Raw genomic sequence first — 27551 nt, forward strand, 5'->3', positions numbered from 1 at the left:
TTTTTGGAAGAAGAGATTATTTTAAAAAATGATCCATAGTTTTCAATTCAAATATCAGCTGGATAGTGAACAAAGTACTTTGAAAATTCATACTGAAGGGTCACCAAAGTGCATCACGTTCAGTTTTCCTCTGTTCTCTCTGAGGTCTCCTGCTGGTGACTCAAGGGAAGAAAGAATGATCCATAAAGAGATCTTTAAGTGAAAGACACATTTGGAACCCTCTAGGTTGCTATTAAGAAGAAAGAACCTATAAAGGTAAAATGGGGAAACTTCTGGTGAAGGAGGAGGGTTCAAAAGTAATGATGTATCAGTCCATTAATAGAGGTCATACCGATGACTCCAAGGAGCTGGGAAGGCACCAAGAGTTCTGCAGCCTTCCAAGCTCCAGGGAGTAGATGGTGATCCAAGGGCTGTGTTCAGGATTCAATCAATCTACTGTATCCACTGAGGGCGTGACATGCTCTCTTCTCCATCTGTCTGTAAGGAGAGACGTGGCGGGGCATAATCAAACTGGGCGCCCATCTTTAAGGGCGCCCATCTCTAAGGACGGCCCAGCATCTCATATTGTCAAAACAAGATGGGCGTCCATCTTTTGTTTTGATAATACGGTTGTACTACTACTACTACTACTACTTAACATTTCTAGAGCGCTACTAGGGTTACGCAGCGCTGTACAATTTAACAAAGAGAGACAGTCCCTGCTCAAAGAGCTTACAATCTAATAGACAAGTGAACGGTCGGTCCGATAGGGGCAGTCAAATTGGGGAAGTCTGGATTCACTGAACGGTAAGGGTTAGGTGCTGAACGCAGCATTGAAGAGGTGGGCTTTAAGCAAAGACTTGAAGACGGGCAGGGAGGGGGCTTGGTGTAAGGGTTCAGGAAGGTTGTTCCAAGCATAGGGTGAGGCGAGGCAGAATGAGCGGAGCCTGGAGTTGGCGGTGGTGGAGAAGGTTGTAGACGCCCAAATCTCAACATTTAGGTCGACCTTGGAGATGGGCAACCTCGGTTTTCAGCGATAATGGAAACCGAGGACGCCCATCTCAAAAACAAGCAAATCCAAGCCATTTGGTCATGGGAGGAGCCAGCATTTGTAGTGCACTGCTCCCCTTCACATGCCAAGACAACAACTGGACACCCTAGGGGGCACTGCAGTGGACATCACAAATTGCTTCCAGCTGCATAGCTCCCTTACCTTGTGTACTGAGCCCCCCAAAACCACCCCAAAACCCATTACCCACAACTCTACACCACTACCATAGCCTTTAGGAATGAAGGGGGCACCTACATGTGGGTACAGTGGGTTTCTGGTGGGTTTTGGAGGGCTCCCATTTACCACCACAAGTGTAACAAGTAGGGGGGATGGGCCTGGGTCCGCCTGCCTGAAGTGCACTGCACCCACTACAAACTGCTCCAGGGACCTGCATATTGCTGTCATGGAGCTAGGTATGACATTGAGGCTGGATTAGAGGCTGGCAAAAAATGTGTTGTATTTTTTTTTTGGGTGGGAGGGGGTTGGTGACCACTGGGGGAGGTCATCCCTGATTCTCTCTGGTGGTCATCTGGTCAGTTCGGGCACCTTTTCACAGCTTGGTCGCAAGAAAAAATGGACCAAGTAAAGTCGGCCAAGTGCTCGTCAGGGACGCCCTTCTTTTTTCCATTATCAGCCGAGGACACCCATCTCTTAACCACGCCCCTGTCCCGCCTTTGGTACACTGCTGACATGCCCCCTTGAACTTTGTTCGTCCTTGCGACGGAAAGCAGTTGAGGATGCCCAAAATTGGCTTTCGATTATGCCGATTTGGGCGCCTTTAGGAGAAGGACGCCCATCTCCCGATTTGAGTCAGAAGATGGGCGCCCTTCTCCTTCGAAAATGAGCTGGATAACCATCCAACTGGAGTTTGCAATAAATTCCATTCCAGGGTAAAGGATCCATCCAAGAGCAATGGACGCTAAGGGGGTCCTTTTACTAAGGGTAAAAGGGGACCTGCTATAGCGACAGCGTGTGTTTTTGAGGCCCTTTTTGACTTTTTTTTCTGGAAAATAAATGGCCATGTGGTAAGTTAACCACTTGTCACACGGCCATTTCGGGGTGGGGGAGGGGAGCACTTACGCTAACCCGGCAGTAACTAGAAAATATTTTTGTAGTGCCGGGCTCTTGTCGTAGCCTGGTGTTAGTTCTGGATTGGTGCACGGCAACCCTTTAATAAAAGGGCCCCTGAGGTTTGTCTAGAAGCCCAGGGAAGAGCCCTGCCCATTGTATGAACTCACTCAAGGTGTATTAGAATCAGAGAGTTTGGATTTTCTTCTGTCTTTGTACTTGGAGTGTGTATTTGACTGATTCTGATGCTGCTGTGCAACTCTACAGAGGGAATCCTTTACTTTTTTTGCACCCGGACAGGTTTTTTTTTGTTTGTTTTTTTTACAATATAGCAGCAGCTGAGAATCTAGCAGCGAGGGATGGTGGCTCAGATTCACAGTGATCCTAATTTAATGAATGGGATAACAACACCTGTATGACCTCAGTGGTAGGCAGGGCAGAGTCCAGTTGGTCCAGTGAACTTTCGTACCTATTCTAGAATGGGACAGAAGCTAAGGGGTCCTTTTACAAAGGTGCGCTGAAAAATGGCTTGCAGTAGTGTAGGCGCGGGATTTGGGCATGCTGTTCCATTTTGTAGCGCTCCTGTAAAAAAGGCCTTTTAAAAAATGTTTCCGAAAATGGACGAGTGGCAAAATGAAAATTGCCGTGCGTCCATTTTGGGTCTGAGACCTTACCGCCAGCCATTGACCTAGCGGTAAAGACTCATGCGGTAACTGGCGCACGTCCATTATGCACGTCGACTGAGACCCACCTTATCGATCACCACACCACATGTTTCTAAACGTGTGTATCAGCTGTTCTCCGTCAACTGAGACTCCTGATGCAGGCCTAACGGCCGAAACACAACGTTTGTGTCGAGTCTTTTTTCATCAATAAACAACTGGTTTTTTTAAATGATTTATCATTTTTATTGATTTTTCAAAACTTAAACAGGTTACATCTGTTAAGCAAAACACAGCCATAGGAAAAGAAGAAAATAACAGAATTCTTTCAAATCAGGTAATAATCATAACAAAATAAGTAAGGCTTTCTTAGACCCCCATAATGAGAGGAGGGGTAGGGTAGGAATTAGTGAAGATTATAAGCATATTTAATAAACACTGACAGAATTATGGCGCCGTGCTTCTCATTATTTACTTTCTATCTCTCTAGCGCTGTTTCGAGTCAAGGAAAGATTTAAGCTGTTCAGGCATATAAAAAAGCATATTTTGCCTGACTTAACCTTACTATACATTTACTTCATAGAAAGAAACATTTTTCGCCTTTGCTGAGTTGTCTTTGTTACGTCAGAATAAAGCCAAATGTTTTCACCTCCAAAATTGTAATTAGCAGATTTAAAATAAAGTCTCATAATTGAATTCAGATCTTGCTCAAAAACAAAGGAAACGATCATTGTAGCTCTTTCGGTAACATTGTCAAGTGATTGTTCTAGAATTGCTGTAATATTGTCCACATCAATATCATTATTCACATTGTCTTTTCTTTCTCCATCTACTTTTTTAAATTTTGTTCGGTATATAGTATATATATATGTTTTAAGAATCCATCTGTCCAGTCTTTGGTTTTCCGTGGTCAAACATCCCACTTTCTCCCATATCTCGGTGTTTACCGCCAGCTGATTTATACCACAAGCTAAAAATGCTACCAGGGTTTAGTAAAAATCCCCCTAAGGGCTCCTTTCACAATGCCGCAGTACTGATTCCCGGTATAGGAAATGCAACGAAGCCCTTTCAATTCCTATGGGCCTCAATGCATTTGCTGAAAAGGAATCCATACTGCGGCTTGTAAAACGAGCCCCTAAATTCTCAAAGCACAAATTTCTTTTCTCTTTAAGGGGAACCTTTTGCTCAGCCGTAGTAGACTCTACACACATGCAGCGAGCGCCCAAATGAGACTAGCGCCAGGTCAGCGTGCGCTCCTAGCAGTAATTTCAGATTTGGCGTGTGCCCATAACGCCATATCTCGGTGTTTACCGCCAGCTGATTTATACCACAACCTGATTTATTCCTCCTACGTGTGCCGGTTCTGGAGGTAATCTGCACTTGGTGCGCGCTGACCGGTCACCATGGGTGTAGCATGTGAACCTTTACCACTAGATCAATGAGTGGCGTTAAGGGCTCAGGCTGGTTTCATTTTTACGCAGGCCTTTTTCCTGTTCCATTAAAAATGCCATTTTCTTTGTAGATTCGGTAAAAACTGGCCCAGCGCACGCCCAATACATGCACCTACACTACTGCAGGCCACTTTTTACTGCGGCTTAGCAAAAGGACCTCTAAGAGAACTGCTACCAGTATTTATTTTAAACTGCAGCACTGTGCAAGAGAATTCGTATTTAAAAATGTCTTTTTCCTCACTTAAAATTATTTCATCAGACTGACATTCAATATTCACTTTCTCTCAAATTGTCCACTTTAAAGAGAATTGTTTGTATTTTCATGTTTTCACAGTACAGGTTTGATTTTCATCAAACTAACCAGATTTTTTATTTCTATTTGGCCTCACTGTTTCTTTAAAAGAGCAGTGCACAGAAGGATCCTGCCCTGTACTGTACCGTGTAACAGAATTTTAATTCTTTACACTTCACTGTCAAATATGTTCAACAGAACCTTGATCAGATTAGTCTGCCCTTTTTTTAATGCAATTTTCAAAATATTTTCCTTTTAAAATAAAATGAATAGCTCATTTATAGCTGTACTTCACTTCAAAATTATTAAACTCAGAAAATATAGGTCTTCTTTTACGAAACCACATTAGTGATTCCTGCGCTGCAAATGAGAGAAAACCTATTCAATTCCTGTGGGCTTCCTCTCATTTGCCGCGCCAGGAATCACTAGTGCGTTTGATAAAAGAGGCCCATACTTAATCACAAATAATTTTCTGAGAAACAAGTATTTTTTTCTCTGACCTAACAGATCTATTTCAAATGATTATTCCAACAACTTCAGGGGCTCATTTTCGAAAGAGAAGAGCGTCCATCTTTCAACATAAATCGGAAGATGGGCGCCCTTCTCCCAGGGTCGCCCAAATTGGCATAATCGAAAGCCAATTTTGGGCGTCCCCAACTCTTTCTGTTGCGGGGATGACCAAAGTTCACGGGGGCATGTCGAAGGTGTAGCAAAGGCATGCCTAACACTTGGGCGTCCTCGACCCATAATCGAAAAAAGAAGGGCGACCCTGACGAGCAGTTGGACAACTTTACTTGGTCCTTTTTTTGTTACGACCAAGCCACGAAAAGGTGTCCGAACTGACCAGATGACCACCGAAGGGAATCAGGGATGACCTCCCCTTACTCCCCCAGTGGTCACTAACACCCTCCCACCCTAAAAAAATTCTTTAAAAATATTTTGTGCCAGCCTCAAATGTCATACTCAGGTCCATCGCAGCAGTATGCAGGTCCCTGGAGCAGTTTTAGTGGGTGCAGTGCACTTCACGCAGGCAGACCCAGGCCCATCCCCCCTACCTGTTACACTTGTGGTGGAAAATGTGAGCCCTCCAAAACCCACCACAAACCCACTGTACCCACATCTAGGTGCCCCCTTTCACCGATAAGGCTATGGTAGTGGTGTACAGTTGTGGGTAGTGGGTTTTGGGGGGCTCAGCACACAAGGTAAAGGAGTTGTGCACCTGGGAGCAATTTCTGAAGTCTACTACAGTGCCCCCTAGGGTGCCCGATTGGTGTCCTGGCATGTGAAGGGGACCAGTGCACTACGAATGCTGGCTCCTCCCATGACCAAAGGGCTTGGATTTGGTCGTTTCTGAGATGGGCGTCCTCAGTTTCCATTATCGCCGAAAATCAGAAACGACCAAGTCTGAGGATGACCATCTCTAAGGTTGACCTAAATTTCAAGATTTGAGCGTCCCCAACCATATTATCAAAACAAAAGATGGACATCCATCTTGTTTCAATAATACAGGTTTCCCCACCTGTTCACGGGGACGTCCTGTGAGGACGTCCTCAAAAAATCTTGGGCGTCCCTTTTGATTATGCCCCTCAAGGTTATTCAAAGTTGTTAAATCACGGGAGGATTGTGAAAAATTACAAGAGGACCTTACGAGACTGGAAGACTGGGCGTCTAATTGGCAGATGACGTTTAATGTGAGCAAGTGCAAAGTGATGCATGTGGGAAAGAGGAACCCGAATTATAGCTACGTCATGCAAGGTTCCACGTTAGGAGTCACAGACCAAGAAAGGGATCTAGGTGTCGTCGTTGATGATATGTTGAAACCTGCTCAGTGTGCTGCTGCGGCTAAGAAAGAAAATAGAATGTTAGGTATTATTAGGAAAGAAATGGAAAACAAAGATGAGGACATTATAATGCCTTTGTATCGCTCCATGTTGCGACTGCACCTCGAATATTGTGTTCAATTCTGGTCACCGCATCTCAAAAAAGATATAGTGGAATTAGAAAAGGTGCAGAGAAAGGCGACAAAAATGATAAAGGGGATGGGACGACTTCCCTATGAGGAAAGGCTAAAGCGGCTGGGGCTCTTCAGCTTGGAGAAAAGACAACTGAGGGGAGATAGGATAGAGGTCTATAAAATAATGAATGAAGTGGAACAGGTAGACGTGAAGCATCTGTTTACACTTTCCAAAAATACTAGGACTAGGGGGCATGCGATGAAGCTACAAAGTAGTAAATTTAAAACGAATCGGAGAAAATGTTTCTTCACTCAACGTGTAATTTAACTCTGGAATTCGTTGCCAGAGAATGTGGTAAAGGTGGTTAGGTTAGCAGAGTTTTAAAAAGGTCTGGACGGCTTCCTAAAGGAAAAGTCCATAGACCATTATTAAATTAGTCTTGGGGAAAATCCTTCTATTTCTGGGATAAGCAGCATAAAATGTATTGTTCTGTTTTGGGATCTTGCCAGGTACTTGTGATCTGGATTGGCCACTGTTGGAAACAAGATGTTGGGCTTGATGGACCTTTGGTCTGTCCCAGTATTGCAATACTTATTTACTTATGACCCTTCAAGCATAGGCCTGAGCCATCAACCAAGCTGTACAAGCTGGTAGGGAACCTACATAGGCTACAATATTGGTGTCAGAACTGCTTATGTTGCTGCCTTGTTGCTAAGCGTCAGGATACAGGGAACCCTCAACATCTCTTCTGTTACCGAGAAGGTGAGACTGGGCTATAGCTGCGAGTTTCAGAAAGACAACTGGGTCACACATGTTGGTGGTCCAGGAATATCTTAAAAGACTGAAGGACTTATACCACCTAATACATCTAGAGGGTTCCAGAGGATTCAAGGACATTTCCGCTGATCCTTACTAATAAAGACCTGCATCAAAGTCTCGATATTCATGAGACTCATAACAACTAAAACCTAAACATTTATTTATTTGATACTTGTATCCCACGTTATCCGAATTCATTTATTCAGTTCTTTGTGGCATACATGAGTAATAAAACAGTACAAAGCAGTGAAAGATAACAGAAGAAAACCGTGAAAGTAGAGAAAATAGTTGAAAGAAAATAACGAGGGGAATAATCAGAGTGGTGCTTACCCTCTGTGGTAGTCCATCACTAAAAGGAAACAGAGTTCACATCTTCTATCAGTGATGTGCTGCAGCTTGCGAGAGTCGGTTGTTAAATTTTTAAGAATTTTGGGAGCCAGTTGTTAAAGAAGGCCCCCTGTGACTACTTTAAGAGCCAGCTCCCAAAATGTGGGCTTGGGCGCCCTCCTGAGCTCCATTTTATTTTGCTGGCAGGGATGCCGAGCCCCACCAGCTTGTTTCTGCTCCTAAGCACCAGGCTGACACTTCTTGTGCATGGTCAGAGTGGGCAGCAGTGGCGGTCTATTTATTTGGCTGGTGGGGCTCGTGCTGACCTTGTCAATGCCTTTGCATGACTAAGGGGTCATTTTACAAAGGCGCGCTAAAAAATGGCTTGCGGTAGTGTAGGCATGGGTTTTGGGCGCGCGCTGATCCATTTTTCAGCGCACCTGTAAAAAAGGCCTTTTAAAAATTTTTGTCGAAAATGGACGCGCGGCAAAATGAAAATTACTGCATGTCCATTTTGGGTCTGAGACCTTACATCCAGCCATTCACCTAGTGGTAAAGAGTCATGCAGTAACCGGGCGGTAATGACCTACGTGCGCCAAATGCCATTTGGAACGCATCTGTTACGCGCGCCAGAAAATGAAAAAATATTTTTCGGACGCGCGCCAAAAATGTAATTACTGCAAGAGCCACGCGGTAGTCGGGCTGCAACTCCATTTTGACACACGTTGGGCGCACGTTACTGCATGAGACTTTACCACTAGGTCAATGGCTGGCGGTAAGGTCGTAGACCCAAAATGGACATGCGGCAATTTTGATTTTGCCACACGCCCATTTTCGGCAAAAATGTAAAAAAAAGGCATTTTTTACAGGTGCGCTGAAAAATGATTCCGCGCGTGTCCAAAACACGCGTCTACACTACCGCAGGCCATTTTTCAGTGCGCCTTTGTAAAAGGGCCTCTTATTTTGTGTGTAAAAGTAAGGGGTCCTTTCAAGACCATACTATTGTATCGAGAAGAGGTGTTTACCATTCTGCTGGGATGGCTGCAAGGGTTTTGTCTGCCTTTGTATGAAGCAGAGATACCTAGAGTGTGTGTGAGGTGGCTTTGCAGTTGCTGTTGTGAGAAGCAATTGCTTTTACTTAAGCCTTTGGGCCTAGTTAGTTTATGACAAAGGTGAAGCCTTTCTTGAGTTTTAAGTTAGTGTGAGTCGGAGGTTTTGCCCACCCCTCTCTGCCTGACTGTAGAAGTAAGGAATGAACTCAGGAGCTACAGAGCCACAAGCCAAAGAAACAAGAGAGAAGCAGAAAACAGAAGGAGCAGCGTAACGATGGGTGGGTGCAAATCTATCAATTGCGAAAATACTGTTTGGACTCAGGGCCTTGGAGTGAGAGTTACCAGATGGACTGCTGCAAGATAAGTTACTGTACATCTCCTTAGAAGAACAGTAAAAGGGCAGTTCCATATCTGAGGGTGTGTATTTGTACATAACTTGTGCATGAAATTGCACAGAATAGCAGAATGTATATGGATAAGTGCACTGTCCTATAAAGTAACATGTACTGTATGTGCTTTAGTGTGTAACTGTAAGGTAACGTGGAACATACTATCAGTTACGCACAGTGTGTTTTTATTAGCAAAAAAGGTGCCGGTACACAAATGCTAGGCCACCCTTCAGGGATGAGGTGATCACTGAGGGACTCACCCCACAATAGCCAGGCCCCCTGCAACCAGTCACAGAATCTATGACAAGGCAGAACTGGTGTGTAGAGCCTGAGCTCTTTCATTAAAACTTGGGGTCCATGGGTCAATTTTAGCAGACAGTGGAAAAGGTGCCGGTACTCAGTACCCCCAAGTACCCCCTCAAAAAAAGCCCTGGTTACGCATATAATATGAAACTCAGGCACTCCCTCTTCAGCTTAAACCAGAGTATAGGACAGCTCTATGAGAAGACTCACAACTCTTGAACCAAAATCTTCTTTAAAGCAGTAATTAAACAAGGAAAAATAAATTATAGTTCAGATGTACTGAACAAGAGTTTTGCCTTGCAAACTAGGATTCTTGCGATCAACAGAAGCGTAGCTAGACTTGCCATTTCGGGTGAGCCCCGAGTTAATTTGGGTAGGCCCTTCCCACCCCCACCACTGTACATATATACAGTTTTTTTTAACCTTTTCCTCTGCTCTGCCCCATCTCTCCCTCTTTCTTCCCTTCCATCCCCTCTACCCCTACTCACATATGATCCTCTCCCCTCCACCGCCCACCAAAAGTACATAAGTAATGCCACACTAGGAAAAGACCAAGGGTCCATCGAGCCCAGCATCCTGTCCACGACAGTGGCCAATCCAGGCCAAGGGCACCTGGCAAACTTCCCAAACGTACAAACATTCTCTCTCTGAAAACCCCCCCTGATCTGTCTACTTCTGAGCCGTCGCCAGCAGCAATTCCTGTAGGTAACCTGTGCCACCCCTACGGACTTCCCTCTACTACATCCCACCCTCAATGACATCACTTCCTGTTTCTTCAATGGAAGAGACGCAATTGAGGGAAGCCTGCAGGGCTGGTGCAGGTTGCCCACAGGAATGGCTGCAGACAACGACTCAAAGATAGATTGGGTGGGGCAGGGGGTTCAGATAGAGACAGGCAGATGTCATGATGCCAGCGGAGGAGAGAGAAAGAGAGAGGAAGGGGCCACTAAACTGGGTGGACCTGTGGCAAGAATGAGTGGGCCTGTAGCCACCCAGGCCCACCCATAGCTACACCACTGGTTCTCAACCAGCTCTGTCTCCATATAAGAGAGAAGCTGGGAGTAATTCAACAACATGCTGAGTAGTAATGCTTTTTATACTTTTTCACTGGTAAAATCTTGATAGCATCACAATAGCTTGTAGGGGATCATACAGCAAAGTACAGCATATGCAGATTCGGTTCTGACTTGAGAATTCTGCAGACTAACTCTTACAGAACTGAAGAAGAGAGAAGGAGGAGGGAGTAGTTAGCCCAGCATACACATAAGAACAAGGCAAGCCAATAGGAAGAGACCCATAAGACACAGGGATCTGGGACATGTGCTTAGGAAGGGCCTATTGCAGAGAACTACTACAGGGATTTATAGTTCAAGGGCACAACCTTAAATTAAAGGTACAGGCAATGAATCTGTTACAGACAATGCTTGACATATTCATAAACAACAAAGAGCCTGCCTCCATGCAAATCAGGGAAGAACACTCCCATTTATGTCTGCTATTGACCTGGCATAAATGATCATCCCTAACTTGGCACACCGATGCCAACATATACCAGTATTCTATAACAGAATCTTGGTGCACAGATGTCATTATAGAACTGGTACTCAGTAAACAGCGTTGGCGCACCTAACTGGAGGCAGCCAGCTAGAGAATTTTCCCTTAAGCGTGTGAAGTTTTTCTTTGAGATACCGAGTGAACGATCCCTCGGTCAACCAACTGAAGTTGTCAACATCCCTGAATCCTTCTAAATTCTGTAATTGGTACAGTCTCTGACAGTCTCCTTTGGGGTTTCAGGGAGTGTTCTGTAAATGCTAGTTACACACTTAAGACTCAAAATCAGAGAAGGGGGTGGGATAAGGGATAGGGGATGAGGTGGAGAGTCCAGAGGGAGAGAGAGAAAGAGAGAGATTCTGGTTTTGAAATTAAATATACAAATGGAAATCCATTTATTTGTGCTCTGTATAAAAAATGAGAGTTAGTTCACAGCTTCTTACCAGAGTAGCTGCTGGTTGAAACGAGCATCTTTTAGAATACAGGAAGCAGGAGATCTTGGTGCTCATGGTCTTCTTCCCTCTGACCACTCTTAGACTGAAACCACTATACCTTGAAAAGGAAAAGGGGGAGAAAGCACAGGAGCCAACTTTTGAAAATGATTGTGGGGGGTGAACTCATAATTAAGTACATAAGTAGTGCCATACTGGGAAAGACCAAAGGTCCATCTAGCCCAGCATCCTGTCACCGACAGTGGCCAATCCAGGTCAAGGGCACCTGGCACGCTCCCCAAACGTAAAAACATTCCAGACAAGTTATACCTAAAAATGCGGAATTTTTCCAAGTCCATTTAATAGCGGTCTATGGACTTGTCCTTTAGGAATCTATCTAACCCCTTTTTAAACTCCGTCAAGCTAACCGCCCGTACCACGTTCTCCGGCAACGAATTCCAGAGTCTAATTACACGTTGGGTGAAGAAAAATTTTCTCCGATTCGTTTTAAATTTACCACACTGTAGCTTCAACTCATGCCCTCTAGTCCTAGTATTTTTGGATAGCGTGAACAGTCGCTTCACATCCACCCGATCCATTCCACTCATTATTTTATACACTTCTATCATATCTCCCCTCAGCCGTCTCTTCTCCAAGCTGAAAAGCCCTAGCCTTCTCAGCCTCTCTTCATAGGAAAGTCGTCCCATCCCCACTATCATTTTCGTCGCCCTTCGCTGTACCTTTTCCAATTCTACTATATCTTTTTTGAGATACGGAGACCAGTACTGAACACAATACTCCAGGTGCGGTCGCACCATGGAGCGATACAACGGCATTATAACATCCGCACACCTGGACTCCATACCCTTCCTAATAACACCCAACATTCTATTCGCTTTCCTAGCCGCAGCAGCACACTGAGCAGAAGGTTTCAGCGTATCATCGACGACGACACCCAGATCCCTTTCTTGATCCGTAACTCCTAACTCCTAATTCACAACAAATATCCCCTCACCCAGCAAAGAAAAAAAAAGAAAAAACAAAATACATCTGGTAGTGTGACGAAAAAGTGGGTTTTCAAGTCTGTGAATTATAATAATTAATTTCATGACATGTGTTTCTCCTAATCGGCCAAAAGATGGTGTCTGTTTTCAGTTTGAAAGCTGTTGCAGAGAAGATTACTTTCTTTTTCAATTTGGTCTTGTGAAAGGGGAACTTGCAGTACCATTGGCAGGATACTTCCAAAGTTGGTGCTCTGGACTTCAAATCTAGCCTGGAGATACTGTTTTTCCCCCCAGTTTCAGCTAGGGAGAGCAGAGATTGGACATTTCTACCCTGAGACCTTATTCCAGACTTGTGAGCAGTTAATTTCCTGAAACTCCCCAGGTGCTACCCAGGTAGTAACAAGTGTTAGCTAGTTTTAATATTGATCCTTATTCAGTTACCTGTTATTGCTTGCTGTTCATTTTCACCTGTTTTCAGGTGTTCATTGTTCTACTGTGATAATAAACAAAATTAGTTTATTAGCTCTGTTGTCCTGGACTGACTAAGAATCCTGGCAGTTTGTGTATTAGGTCTGTAGGTGCTTTCTAGGAACTCTGGGACCCCTTAGATTATGGCCCCAGTAACCTAGAAGTCACCAGGGAATAACTTGTGGGTAGGAGACTCACCCAGAGGCAAGTGGAACCTAGTGTGTGGGGTAGAGGGCTAGTATAGAGCACCTACCCAGGTGCAGGTGGCCCTGAGCAGTGTTGGGCACAGATCCAATATATATAGGATTGTCTTATAACGTCTTTTGCTGTAATACAACCATGTACTTCACCACCATGTAACCCAAACCCTCCATAAACCAAATGTATATTCTTTTCTATTTCTAATATCCACGACAAATTGTAAGCCACATTGAGCCTGCAAAGAGGTGGGATAATGTGGGATACAAATGCAATAAATAAATAAAATCCTCTAGGTGGTCACAGCCCCAGGTGGGTGCTAGGCATTCTGTGGCAGGTAGTGAATGACCAGCCTGTATCTAAATGGAAAGATCATGGTAAATAATGTGGAAATTGGGAAGATCATGTGGTCAAATCAAGCTAGGGTCCTGAAGGTCTCTCCTCTCCATCGCCCCCTTCAACTTGTCAACATCATATTCTCTCTCTATTCGGGCCATCCCTCTCTCCCCTTAGCCTATCTACACCACACTCCTTTCCCCTAATTTTTCTTCCTCTTTGTACAGAGGGAGTAGGATAGAGAAAAGAGGACATGTTCATTTTTCTTCTCCTGCACATACATAAATTTGATATTTTATATTTGGGGGCAGGAGGTTTAATAGCTCTCACTCTGCTCCATTCCCTACATATTTTTAACCTGTGCAGCTTCTAATTTCCCTTTGACCCAGCCGTCTATTTCCCAACAAGCTCCAATGCACTTTTCCCTAGCCATTTGCTGTTCCATACAGTTTTGGCTCACCCACCCCTTCACTGCTTCCCACTTCTCACATTCCTCTACAGGCAAGTCTTCCTTTCTTTGGTAGATTTAAAGCATCTTCAAATTGTGACCCCCCATTGACCGCAAGCCTGGATCATACCTGTTTTCTGGGACTGGTGCAGATCCCCTTTTACACTGCAGCACTTCTGGTACTCACAGATTCCAGGTCAATGGCCACCCCTGCCTGAAGAGTTGACATCAGATTCTTTGCCACATGCTCAACCTGGTCATAACTATTGCCACACTGGGACAGACCTAGGGTCCATCAAGCCCAGCATCCTGTTTCCAACAGTGGCCAATCCAGGTCACAAATACCTGGCAACATCCCAAAAAAGTTCAATACATTTTATGCTGCTTATCCCAGAAATAGTGGATTTTCCCCAAGTCCAATTTAATAATGGTCTATGGACTTTTCCTTTAAGAAGCCATCCAAACCTTTCTTAAACCCCCGCTAAGCTAATCACCTTTACCACATTCTTTGGCAACGAAATCCAGAGTTTAATTACACGTTGAGTGAAGAAACATTTTCTCTGATTCGTTTTAAATTTACTACTTTGTAGCTAGTCCTAGTATTTTTGGAAAGAGTAAACAAACGATTCACGTCTACCCATTGCACTCCACTCCTTATTTTATAGACCTCTATCATATCTCCCCTCAGCCGTCTTTTCTCCAAGCTGAAGAGCCCTAGACGCTTCAGCCCAGCAAGGATCACAACTTGAATCATCAGAGATTGTATGCATCATAATGTAGCAGCCCAGTGCATAGGAGCATGCGCTCATACTGAGTCTCTGTTCTGGGCTGCCTGCAGGATTTTGCTCCAGTGGCCAAGGAACAGACATCCAACTCAAGGAACTGAATTTAGACCTGGGAAGTGACTGCAGAGTTTTACCAAGAGCAGAGGGAAGCAAGGATTCAGCAATTAAGCAGGAGAAAAGCCAGGGAGCCAAATCAGGAAACACACAGAATTTGCCCCTTCTCTCTCCCCCTCCCCCCCAAACTTTGCCAGTGGTGTCTTGCCACCTCTTCCTGCGGCTGCCTAATGTCTCCACTAGGCCCACCATTTCTACCTTTTGTTGGATATAATGGGGGAATATTTTTAATTTTTGTGAGGAATGGGAACAATGTTACTCTCCATTCCCCCTCAGTTTAGTCCCCGACAATAAACCCTCTCATTCCCCTTTCCCATACTTCTAATAAATTACCTAATTTACCCCAGTGACCACAAGGTTGGAAGAGAAGAGCAGATACCAGCAGCTACCCAAAATTGACCCAACCCAATAAGCAATAGTGTATATCTGCCAGCCAGTGATTCTTTGTCTCGCTCATTTGTGTGGAGAGGCTGCTAGATTCAAACCATGAGCACAAAAATCTGAAAATTATCTTTTCTTTGCTTGTTCTTGATTCTGTTCCTAGACTCACCTCTCCTGACACTTCATCCCTTTCTTCACCCCTTAGTGCTTCTTCTGTCCAACCTGATCTTCTCTTCTCACAACCCTTTGCTCAGCCTCTCTACTATCAGCCCTCTGCTGTTTGAGTCCTACATAGTTCCTCTCCTTCTCCCCATCTTTTTCTCTTTCTTCAGCCGTCCTACACCCACTTATCTTTGTATCACAGCTCATACCCTCTACCCCCAGCTTGCATTCACTTCGGGTTTCTTCTCCCTTTCACAGTACATACCTGTTCCCTCAGCCTCTTTTCCCCTCACAACCTTAGAAAAGGTACAGAGAGGGGCGACAAAAATGATAAAGGGGATGGGACGTCTTCCCTATAAGGAAAGGCTAAAGCGGCTAGGACTCTTCAGCTTGGAGAAAAGACAGCTGAGGGGAGATATGATAGAGGTCTATAAAATAATGAGTGGAGTGGAATGGGTAAATGTGAATTGCTTGTTTAATCTTTCCAAAAATAGTAGGACTAGGGGCACATAATGAAGTTACAAAGTAGTAAATTTAAAACAAATCTGAGAAAATATTTTTTCACTCAATGTTTAATTAAATTCTGGAATTTGTTGTGAGAGAATGTGGTAAAAGCAGTTAGCTTAACGGGATTTAAAAAAAGGTTTGGATAGCTTCCTAAAAGAAAAGTCCATAAGCCATTATTAAAATGGCCTTGGGAAAAATCCACTGCTTATTTTTAGGCTATGCAGCATAAAGTGTATTGTACTATTTTGGGATCTTTCCAGGTACTTGTAACCTGGATTGGACACTGACTGTTAGAAACAGGATGCTGGACTTGATGGACCTTCGGTCTGTCCCATTACAGTAACACTTATGTACTTATTTAACCTATGACTTCCAGTTCTCAGTTCCTGTGTCTGCTCTTTCCTTTCCCTGCCTCTCTATGAATTTCCTCATTCCTTTCCTAGGGCGTCTCTCAGCACTTCTGTCACATAACATAAGCGTATAAGAATAGCCATACTGGGTCAGACCAGTGCTGCATCTAGCCAAGTATCCTGTTTCCAACAGTGGTCAATCCAGGTCACAAGTAACTGGCAGAAACCAAAAGGTAGACCAAAGGCAGGAAACTCATCTGACCTACACTGCTTACTCTTCACTTCTCCCCGCTATTAGTCTATTTATTTATTTCATTTATATCACACATTATATTTCTTAGCCAGCCAATAAACTTCAGGGGACATTATATTTCTTTAGCCAGCCTATAAACTTCAGGGGAGACAGCCTTCTGTCATCGAGGAGGTTTAATAGACAGGAAACCAAAAGACGTCAAAATGTTGAAGCCAATTAGGTCAGTCTAAGTTTCCCCTTCCCCACGTAGCTGTCATCTCCGTACACTCAAAACAAAGCAATTAAACCTATGAGCTGCTGCATCCAAGTTGTTGTTCTTTATTGCTGGTAGCATTTTTATTAATCTCACCATATTTTCAAACATGCCGGCTTGTGCAATATACGGATCTGTACATTTGTTGTGTGTAATTTTGGAAGATAGAAATAAGGAAATAAAAATTAAATTTTGGATGTAATCTGTAGAAGCTGTTGTTACTTTTGCAATGTGATGGATGCCTGTTCTGGTGTGTGCATGTGATAATCTTCAAATAACTGCCAATACTTATGGCTATGATTTCTGAACATGCAGCATCATTAAAGGACAGATTTTTAAATGCCCAGTTGGGTATATATGCTAATATCATCACCATGGAGACCTGAATGTGGAGTACCTCAGGGATCGCCGCTTTCACTGATTCTATTTAACTTAATGATGCTACCATTAGCCAAGTCACTATCCAACCAATCCCTAAACCCATATATCTATGCTGACAATGTTACGATAAATATTCCGTTTAAAAACGACATCAGAAATCACAGATAAAATCAACCAAATGAACCCATGAACTCATGGGAAGATGCATTCCAACTAAAGCTCAATGCAGAAAAGACACAATGCCTTATCCTTTCATTGCAGTATAATAAAACCAATTATACCAATATAAAAACACTAAACCACAATCTTTCTGTTGTGGACACACTGAAACTCCTAGGAGTTACAATTGACCGAAACCTTACCCTAGATAGCCATGTGAAAAATGTAACAAAGATGTTCCATGCAATGTGGAAACTTAAAAGAGCGAAACCTTTCTTCCCATGAGAGGTATTCTGCACTTTGGTGCAATCACTGGTATTAAGCCATCTGGACTATTGCAATTCCATCTATGCCGGATGCAAAGCACAAACTATTAAGAGACTCCAGACAGCCCAAAACACTGCAGCTAGACTCATATTTGGAAAAACGAAATATGAAAGCGCCAAACCCCTCAGAGAAAAATTACACTGGCTCCCACTAAAAGATCGAATTACATTCAAGATCTGCACCCTGGTTCATAGAGTCATACATGGAGAGGCCCTGTCATATATGTCAGACCTCATAGATTTACCAGCAAGAAATAGAAAAAGTTCATCTCGAACTTTCTTAAACCTCCATTACCCCAATTGCAGAGGACTTAAATACAGATCAATATATGCGTCTAGTTTTTCCTACCATTAGGGGCTTATAGCCCAGTTATGTTTACACAAGAGAGATCTGCATGAAACAAAATATTTATTTTGACTTATAAAACCACTTGTCTGTGAAACTTGCTCAAAAACAGAATAATTTATTTATCTATTTGTATACCTAGAATGTAATCTTCTACAAAACAGATGAAGTGAAAATGTGATTCCATAAGCCCTAATGAAAAGAGAGTTTAATTTTACTTCCATTTCATTTCAATATATTCCATCATCTTTATAACACCAGGCTTCCCAAGGCAGATTACAACAACAGTTAAGATGAACCCATCAGGAAACAAGACATCTTCACAGAAATTTGGCCATCTGTATTGTATACAGTGTATTAATTTAGTTAGTTTTTAGTGTAGAAAAATGAGCACAAAATACAGAGTTTAAAATTGCTGTTTCTACCAGCTATAATAATTTTTTAAAGCTGTTTAAGTGATATTCAATTGTTATTTCATGATATTTATGTCTACATATGGGAAGCTTTCAAATAAATTAAAAAGCTGTCCTATAAGTTAAAAAAAACTTTTGTCCTCTACCTTTTAAGGCACTGCCTATCCAACTGAAACAGCTTTAGACTTGAAACAGATAGACCAACAATAAAGAATGACAGCGTGGATGCAGCAGCTCATAGCTTTATAAAATAATGAGTGGAGTGGAACAGGTGGATGTGAAGCGTCTGTTCACGCTTTCCAAAAATACTAGGACTAGGGGGCATGCGATGAAACTACAGTGTAGTAAATTTAAAACAAATTGGAGAAAGTTTTTCTTCACCCAACGCATAATTAAACTCTGGAATTTGTTGCCGGAGAACGTGGTGAAGGCGGTTAGCTTAGCAGAGTTTAAAAAGGGGTTAGACGGTTTCCTAAAGGCCAAGTCCATAAACCACTACTAAATGGACTTGGGAAAAATCCCCAATTCCAGGAATAACATGTATAGAATGTTTTATGTTTGTACGTTTGGGAAGCTTGCCAGGTGCCCTTGGCCTGGATTGGCCGCTGTCGTGGACAGGATGCTGGGCTCGATGGACCCTTGGTCTTGTCCCAGTATGGCATTATTTATGTACTTACGTACTTATGCTTGCTTTCTTTTGAGTGTACTAGAGATGACAGTTGCATGGGGGGGGGGGGGGAGTGGAAACAGAGATTAACCAACTTGGCTTCATTGCTTACAGTGGACTAGATAGAAAGGAGTGAAAGTGAGCTTATTAAACTTCCTTGCAGCAGATCATAGGTTTGCTTGCTTTGTTTTGAGTGAATGGCAATGACAGCTGTGTGGGGAACTGGAAACAGAGATTAACCAAATTGGCTTCCTTGCCTACAGTGGACTAGATAGGCTCACTTCCACTCCTATCTATTAAACCTCCTTGTCCATGGGTCAGACATTCCTTAGCCAGCCAATAAGCTGCAGGGGAGGCAGGACCAGTAGCTTAGGAGACAACAACCTTCCATCATGTTTTCTTCTGAATCCTATTGGTCAGATGTTATTTAGCTAGCCAATAAGCTGCAGGGAGAGGTGGAAAGAGTAAACAGCCTTCCTTCCTGCTTAGGCTGCAGCTTTGTATAAGATTTAAGATTTTAGCTCTTCTTAGCCTCTGATACCTGGGCAGTGCTAGTAAGAATATTGAGCACCCTCAGAGCTGGCACCTATGGAGAAAAGAGAGGATGCAAGACCTCAAAAACACCACCTTTACTCTGATAGAAACAAACTTCATGTGTTTGTTCAGCCTTCCTGGTTCCAGGGTGCCCACTTCCACCTGCTGAATACGTGTGCTGTGCTCCTTCCTCTTCCTTCATAAGAACATAAGAGTAGCCATACTGGGTCAGACCAATGGTCCATCTAGCCCAGTATTCTGTTTCCAACAGTGGGTAATCCATGTCACAAGTCCCAGGGCAAGCAGTGGCATCCCCAAGACCATCTCAATAGCAGACATTTCCTCCAGGAACTGGTGCAAACCTTTTTTAAACCCAGATACGCTAACCGCTGTTACCCCATCCTCTGGCAAAGAGTTTCTTTTTTGTGCAAATTTCTCCAGTGGTTCTCTATGATACATACACTGTGTGCTGTCTGTCATAGTGGAGGAGTGGCCTAGTGGTTAGGGTGGTGGACTTTGGTCCTGGGGAACTGAGGAACTGAGTTTGATTCCCACTTCAGGCACAGGCAGCTCCTTGTGACTCTGGGCAAGTCACTTAACCCTCCATTGCCCCATGTAAGCCGCATTGAGCCTGCCATGAGTGGGAAAGTGCAGGGTACAAATGTAACAACAAAAAACCCCAACATACTTCCATAAGAATATTTAAGTGCATAGCTCACTTAGAACAAGTCTATACTGGGTAAAGGTCATATAAACATTCATTTACAAGCTACCTGAGGTTTCTCTTATGTTTAATACTATTTTTCTGCTCTGATGCAGCTACTGGAGCAACAGTTCATGGCCAAGTCTACAAACCTCAGCTCCTACTTAGTCTGGATACTTGCTGCCCCCACTTTGTGATGGGGGAATCTTCCTCCTCCCAGGAACTGCACAAGGCAGGCTTGGGAACTGAGCACAGGCTCCAGTATGGCAGTGTCATCACTCTTACTGAACTACCAGCCCAGCTTTTCTTATCCTATTTCAGTTCTTTGGTTAATTCTATTTTTGCGAACAACTTTGCAGTTATTTTTACAAAAGTTTGAACATCAAGCAACCCAATACACATAATTGAGTCAAATAAAATAAACGTTCCACATGACATGACACAGATAGCAGTGTGGAATCATGATGGATAGAAATTCCATGTGTGAAGGGAAGGAGTATTCTTGTAAGGCTGGAACAGAACGAACAGACAAATGAAGAAATGTTTGCAGAGATTAGGAAAGCTGGAAAATTGGGCAACGCTATAATAATGGGTGATTTCATTTACCAAAGAGAATTATAAGGGCGGAGCAGAAAAAAGCAAATTCTACAAAAGATCTACAGGCTTCCACTGTGAGACTCAGACTGACCAGCCAAAAACATTTTAAAAAATGGAGAAAAAAGACCTCAAAAAGCACAGAGCTAGAAACACGCTGCACACAGCTGCAATAAGTCAATAGTCCCTGTTAATCACTGGTCAGAAAAAAACTCCGCTTCTCATCATAAAGGCAATAAGTCAGTCACAGGCTTAAAGTAGGCAAAAAAAAACTTCTTCACGTCAATGATACAAACATTTCACAGCAGTCAATAGTGTAATGCGATAATCCACAGTACTTATCTCACTAGTGCAACATTCTTAGCAAGCTGCAAAGTTCTTCAGATCCTGTTTCACCCGTAGGCATCATCAGGGGAAAAGGCACGCCGACTGGGAAACATCACTATCTAAGTTCAGAATGGAAGCGGAGATACATGCCCAGCTAAAAACATGATGTAAAATGTAATGTCACCACATAGATGAATTCCTTGTTCCTATATTCGTAATACCGATCTGAATGATTGTCTATGCCCAGCACTACTACTACTACTACTATTTAGCATTTCTATAGCGCTACAAGGCATACGCAGCGCTGCACAAACATAGAAGAAAGACAGTCCCTGCTCAAAGAGCTTACAATCTAATAGACAAAAAATAAATAAAGTAAGCAAATCAAATCAATTAATGTGAACGGGAAGGAAGAGAGGAGGGTAGGTGGAGGCGAGTGGTTACAAGTGGTTACTAGTCAAAAGCAATGTTAAAGAGGTGGGCTTTCAGTCTAGATTTAAAGGTGGCCAAGGATGGGGCAAGACGTAGGGGCTCAGGAAGTTTATTCCAGGCGTAGGGTGCAGCGAGACAGAAGGCGCGAAGTCTGGAGTTGGCAGTAGTGGAGAAGGGAACAGATAAGAAGGATTTATCCATGGAGCGGAGTGCACGGGAAGGGGTGTAGGGAAGGACGAGTGTGGAGAGATACTGGGGAGCAGCAGAGTGAATACATTTATAGGTTAGTAGAAGAAGTTTGAACAGGATGCGAAAACGGATAGGGAGCCAGTGAAGGGTCTTGAGGAGAGGGGTAGTATGAGTAAAGCGACCCTGGCGGAAGACGAGACGGGCAGCAGAGTTTTGAACCGACTGGAGAGGGGAGAGGTGACTAAGTGGGAGGCCAGCAAGAAGCAGATTGCAGTAGTCTAAACGAGAGGTGACAAGGGTGTGGATGAGGGTTTTGGTAGAGTGCTCAGAAAGAAAGGGGCAGATTTTACGGATGTTGTAAAGAAAGAAACGACAGGTCTTGGCGGTCTGCTGGATATGAGCAGAGAAGGAGAGAGAAGAGTCAAAGATGACCCCAAGGTTTCGAGCTGAGGAGACAGGGAGAATGAGAGAGCCATCAACAGAAATAGAAAACGGGGGGAGCGGGGAGGTGGGTTTGGGGGGGAAAATGAGAAGCTCGGTTTTGGTCATATTTAATTTCAGGTGGCGTTGAGACATCCAGGCAGCAATGTCAGACAAGTACGCTGAAACTTTGGTTTGGATGCAAGGTGAGATATCAGGGGTAGAAAGGTAGATTTGGGAGTCATCAGCATAAAGGTGGTAGGAAAAGCCATGGGATGAGATTAATGAACCAAGGGAAGAAGTGTAGGTAGAAAAGAGGAGGGGACCAAGAACAGAACCCTGAGGTACGCTGACAGGCAGAGGGATAGAAGTAGAAGAGGAGGAGGAGGAGGATCCAGCAGAGGTTTGGCAATGCCGGGATGGTAACAGTGGGGAGTCATAACCGCTGTGGACATTGCTCGGTCTGCTTCATGATGATCTGTAGTTCAGAGTTTTGTGACAGGGAGGATCTATTATCTCAAGTCATCTACCACTTCCATTTCTAGCAACGTCAGTTATCTTTTGAGTTGCCCATGTGATCTTTACTATGTGGGGCAAACTTCACGACAATTAAAGACCCGTTTGATTGAACATTAACATTGCATATCAGCTGGAAAAAGTGATGGAACCCTCTGGTGGCTCATTGTCAGGAGAAGGGCTATGATTGACCATTGCAGCAAACGGAACAACACAGAAACATGACAGCAGATAAAGGCCAAATGGCTCATCCAGTCTGCCCATCCTCTGTAAACCCTTCCTTTTCCTTAGTGATCCCACATGCATATCCTATGGCTTTTTAAATTCTGACACAGTCCCCCAACTCCACAACTTCCACCAGGAGGCCATTCCACGCTTCCACCACCCTTTCTGTGAAATAATACTTTCTTAGATTACTCCTAACTCTTAACTTCATCGTGTGCCCCCTCGTTCCATACATTTTATGCTGCTTATCCCAGAAATAAGCAGTACATTTTTCCCAAGTCATTTTAATAATTGTCTATGGACTTTTCCTATAGGAAGCCAGCCAAACCTTTTTTTAAACCCTGCTAAGCTAACCGCCTTTACCACATTCTCTGGCAACAAATTCCAAAGTTTAATTACATGTTGAGTGATGAAAACGTTTCTCTGATTCGTTTTAAATTTACTGCTTTCTAACTTCATCGCATGCCCCCTAGTCCTAGTATTTTTGGAAAGAGTAAACAAATGATTCACACCTACCCATTCCAGTCCACTCATTATTTTATAGACGTCTATCATATCTCCCCTCAGCCGTCTTTTCTCCAAGCTGAAGAGCCCTAGCCACTTCAACTTTTCCTCATAGGGAAGTCGTCCCATCCCCTTTATCATTTTCGTTGGCCTTCTCTGTACCTTTTCTAATTTCACTATATCCTTTTTGAGATGCGGTGACCAGAATTGGATACACTGTTCGAGGTGCAGTTGCAGCATGGACCGATACAAAGGCATTATAACGTCCTCATTTTTGTTTTCCTATCCTTTCCTAATAATACCTAACATTCTATTTGCTTTCTTAGCCGCTGCAGCACACTGAGCAGAGGATTTCAACATATCATCAACGATGACGCCTAGATCCCTTTCTTGGCCGGTGACTCCTAACATGGAACCTTGCATTACGTAGCTATAATTCGGGTTCCTCTTTCCCACATGCAACACTTTGCACTTGCTCACATTAAACGTCATCTGCCATTTGGATGCCCAGTCTCCCAGTCTCGTAAGGTCTTCTTGTAATTTTTCACAATCCTCTTGCAATTTAACAACTTTGAATAACTTTGTGTCATCAGCAAATTTAATTACCTCACTAGTTACTCCCAAGATCATTTATAAATATGTTAAAAAGTAGTGGTCCCAGCAAAGACCCCTGGGGAACCCCACTATTTACCCTTCTCCATTGAGAATACTGACCACTTAACCCTACTCTCTGTTTTCTATCTTTTAACAGTTTTTAATCCATAAAGGACACTATCTCCTATCCCATGACTCTCCAATTTCCTCTGAAGTCTTTCATGAGGTACTTTGTCAAACGCCTTTTGAAAATCAAGATACACAATATCGACTGGCTCACCTTTATCCACATGTTTGTTCACCCCTTCAAAAGAAATGTAGTAGAATGGTGAGGCAAGATTTCCCTTCACTAAATCGATGTTGACTTTGTCTCATTAATCCATGCTTTTGAATATGCCCTGTAGTTTTGTTCATTATAGTAGTCTCTACCATTTTGCCCGGCACTGACGTCAGACTCACTGGTCTATAATTTCCCAGATCTCCTATGGATCTTTAAAAAAAATAAAAATCGACGTTACATTGGCCACCCTCCAATCTTCAGGTACCATGCTCCATTTTAAGGATAAATTACATATTACTAACAATAGCTCCGCAAGCTCATTTCTCAGTTCTATCAGTACTCTGGGATGAATACCATTCGGTCCAGGAGATTTGCTACTCTTCAATCTGTCAAATTGCCCCATGACATCCTCCTGGTTTATAGAGATTTCATTCAGTTTCTCCGACTCGTCAGCTTTGAATACCATTTCTGGCACCGGTATCTCTTCCAAATCTTCCTCAGTGAAGACCAAAGCAAAGAATTCATTTAATCTCTCCGCTATGGCTTTGTCTTCCCTGATTGCCCCTTTTACCCCTCGGTCATCTAGCGGTCCAACCGATTCTTTTGCTGGCTTCTTGCTTTTAATATACTTAAAAATATTCTTTGCCTTCTTTATCAGTGCTTTGCATTTGACCTGATATTCCTTATTCTGCTTCTTATTATTTTCAATCGGCTCCTTCTTCCATTTTCTGAAGGATTTTCTTTTAGCTCTAATAGCTTCCTTCACCTCACTTTTTAACCGTGCTGTCGTTTGGTCTTCTGTCCTCCTTTTTTAATACACGGAATATATTTGGCCTGGGCTTCCAGGATGGTATTTTTGAACATCATCCACGCCTAATGTAAAATTTTGACCCTTGCAGCCGCTCCTCTAAGTTTTTTTTTCACCATTCTTCTCATTTAATCATAGTCTCCTTTTTGAAAGTTAAATGCTAATGTATTGGATTTCCTGTGTGTACTTACTCCAGAGCTTATATAAAATCTGATGATATTATGATCACTGTTATCAAGCGGCCCCATCACCATTACCTCCTGCACCAGATCACGCGCTTCACTAAGGACTAGGTCTAGAATTTTTCCTTCGCTCGTTGGCTCCTGTACCAGCTGCTCCATAAAGCAGTCCTTGATTTCATCAAGGAATTTTACCTCCCTAGCGTGCCCCGATGTTACATTTACCCAGTCAATATCAGGGTACTGCGTACGTCTGGTAGTGCTATAGAAATGATTTGTAGTAATAATTGAAATTACCCATTATTACTGTATTGTCCAGCTTGTTAGCCTCCCTAATTTCTGATAACATTTCTATATCTGCCTGTTCATTTTGGCCAGGCGGACGGTAGTACACTCCTATCACAATCCTTTTCCCCTTTACAGATGGAATTTCAATCCATAGGGATTCCAGGATGTGTTTTGTCTCCTGCAGAATTTTCAATCTATTTGATTCAAGGCCCTGCTTAACATACAATGCTACCTCTCCACCAATTTGAACCACCCTATCACTATGATATAATTTGTACCCTGGTATGACAGTGTCCCGCTGGTTATCCTCCTTCCACCAGGTTTCAGAGTTGCCTATTATATCTAATTTTTCATTTAGCGCAATATATTCTAACTCTCCCATCTTATTTCTTAGGCTCCTGGCATTCGCATATAGACATTTCAAACTATGTTTGTCCTATTTACATCATGCTCAGTACTTGACAGTATTAATTTGCAATTTTTTGTCTGATTTTTATTTTTATTTAAGGCCACCTGATCTACTATGGTCTCTTTTGCAACCTCACTATCGTGATACCCTATCTTCCCTGTTTTGGTGATATCTTTGAAAGATACCTTATCCTGAACCATGCGCTTTTGAGCGACTGTCAGTCTTCCTCCCATTTCTAGTTTAAAAGCTGCTCTATCTCCTTTTTAAATGCCGATGCCAGCAGCCTGGTCTCACCCTGGTTAAGGTGGAGCCCATCCTTTCGGAATAGGCTCCCCCTTCCCCAGAATGTTGCCCGGTTCCTAACAAATCTAAAACCCTCCTCCCTGCACCATCGTCTCATCCATGCATTGAGACTCCGGAGCTCTGCCTGTCTCTTGGGCCCTGCGCGCGGAATGGGTAGCACTTCAGAAAATGCTACCCTAGAGGATCTGGATTTGAGCTTTCTACCTAACAGCCTAAGTTTGGCTTCCAGAACCTCTCTCCCACATTTTCCTATGTCATTGGTACCCACATGGCCATCTTCGGAGGAAGTCTTCAGCTGACAGAGCTTGGGGATCCTCATGAGCTAAAGTATTTATATTTTGAGTTAGGAGGTGCCAGGGGAGGGGTGGATAGTTGGGGAATAGAGTGGGGGGCAGAAAGAATCTTTTGTGCCCATGCACTTTGAGCTCAGGCCCACTCACAATTAGGTGTCTGGCTACACCACTGTTCTGTAAAAGTCTCTGGTGAGGCCCCATTTAGAGTCCTATGTACAATTCTGGAGGCTGCACCATCAAAAAGATAAACAGGTTGGAGTAGGTCCAGAAGCCAGCTATTAAAATGGTCAGTAGTCTTTATCATGAAGCATATAGAGACAGACTCATAGACCTAGAAGAAAGACGAAAGAGAGGAAATATGATTGAGACATTTAAATATCTCCACGGCATAAATGTACAGGAAGCAGATTCTTTCAACTGAAAGGAAGCTCTGAAAAGATGAAATTGAAGGGGGGTAGACTCAAAAACAGTGGCGTAGCCAGAAGGCAATTTTTGGGTGGGCCAACAGGTTGGATGGGTGGGCACTAGAGTTGCCAACTTTTTTGAAAAAGAAAAAAACAGCAAACCTGATGCACCCATGCTCTGTCCCTACCCCACTCCCCATAACTTCAATGAGGGTTGCAGTGCAGGCTTCAGTGGCTGCAGGCCAATTGAGAGCTAAGGGAAGTACAATAGACTGCACTATTCAGCCCCATTGAGCCACACATTCTGCATCCAGAGAACCTCCTGGCCCTCCACCAACAATGGATACAGAGCACAGCAAGGACAATTCTCCATAAAACTCATCATATAAAGAAATTTTGTTTTCTAGTGTAATCTCAATTACAGACATATTATAAATTAACTTTAAAAAAATCTATAAAACAAAAGTCACTCAGAACCTAGAGCAAACCTACCATGCCAACACTAACTTCCAAAAACAAAGATCCTACCTATGAAAAAGAAGTGCCTTAAATATTATAGTAGGGCCCTAAAATACAAATACATTTATCAGGAAAGCTGAACAAGCCAAATTACTACAGAATGCTACATGGAAACTTCATGCTAACAGAATACCTCAGTCACACACACA

The 27551-nt window shown here is 43.2% G+C and overlaps 1 protein-coding gene across 4 annotated transcripts in view; it reads right to left on the reverse strand.

Moving 5' to 3' along the window:
* The window catches only part of LOC115462798 (long-chain-fatty-acid--CoA ligase ACSBG2-like), a 134560-nt gene that overhangs the window by 81985 nt on the left and 25024 nt on the right, over positions 1-27551 (reverse strand). The window contains exons 1-2 of one of the 4 annotated variants that reach the window (XM_030192808.1): positions 24200-24240; positions 11343-11451 (exon numbers count right to left, since the gene is read on the reverse strand). In XM_030192808.1, coding sequence (XP_030048668.1) covers positions 11343-11408 — 66 coding nt within the window. In that variant the 5' untranslated portion in view covers positions 11409-11451; positions 24200-24240. Of the gene's footprint in view, positions 1-11342; positions 11519-24199; positions 24241-27551 lie in introns of those variants that run through there. The other 3 variants (XM_030192810.1, XM_030192811.1, XM_030192812.1) reach the window with 3 other exon arrangements.

Source organism: Microcaecilia unicolor, chromosome 2, assembly GCF_901765095.1.
Source record: "Microcaecilia unicolor chromosome 2, aMicUni1.1, whole genome shotgun sequence".
NCBI classification, from domain to species: domain Eukaryota; kingdom Metazoa; phylum Chordata; class Amphibia; order Gymnophiona; family Siphonopidae; genus Microcaecilia; species Microcaecilia unicolor.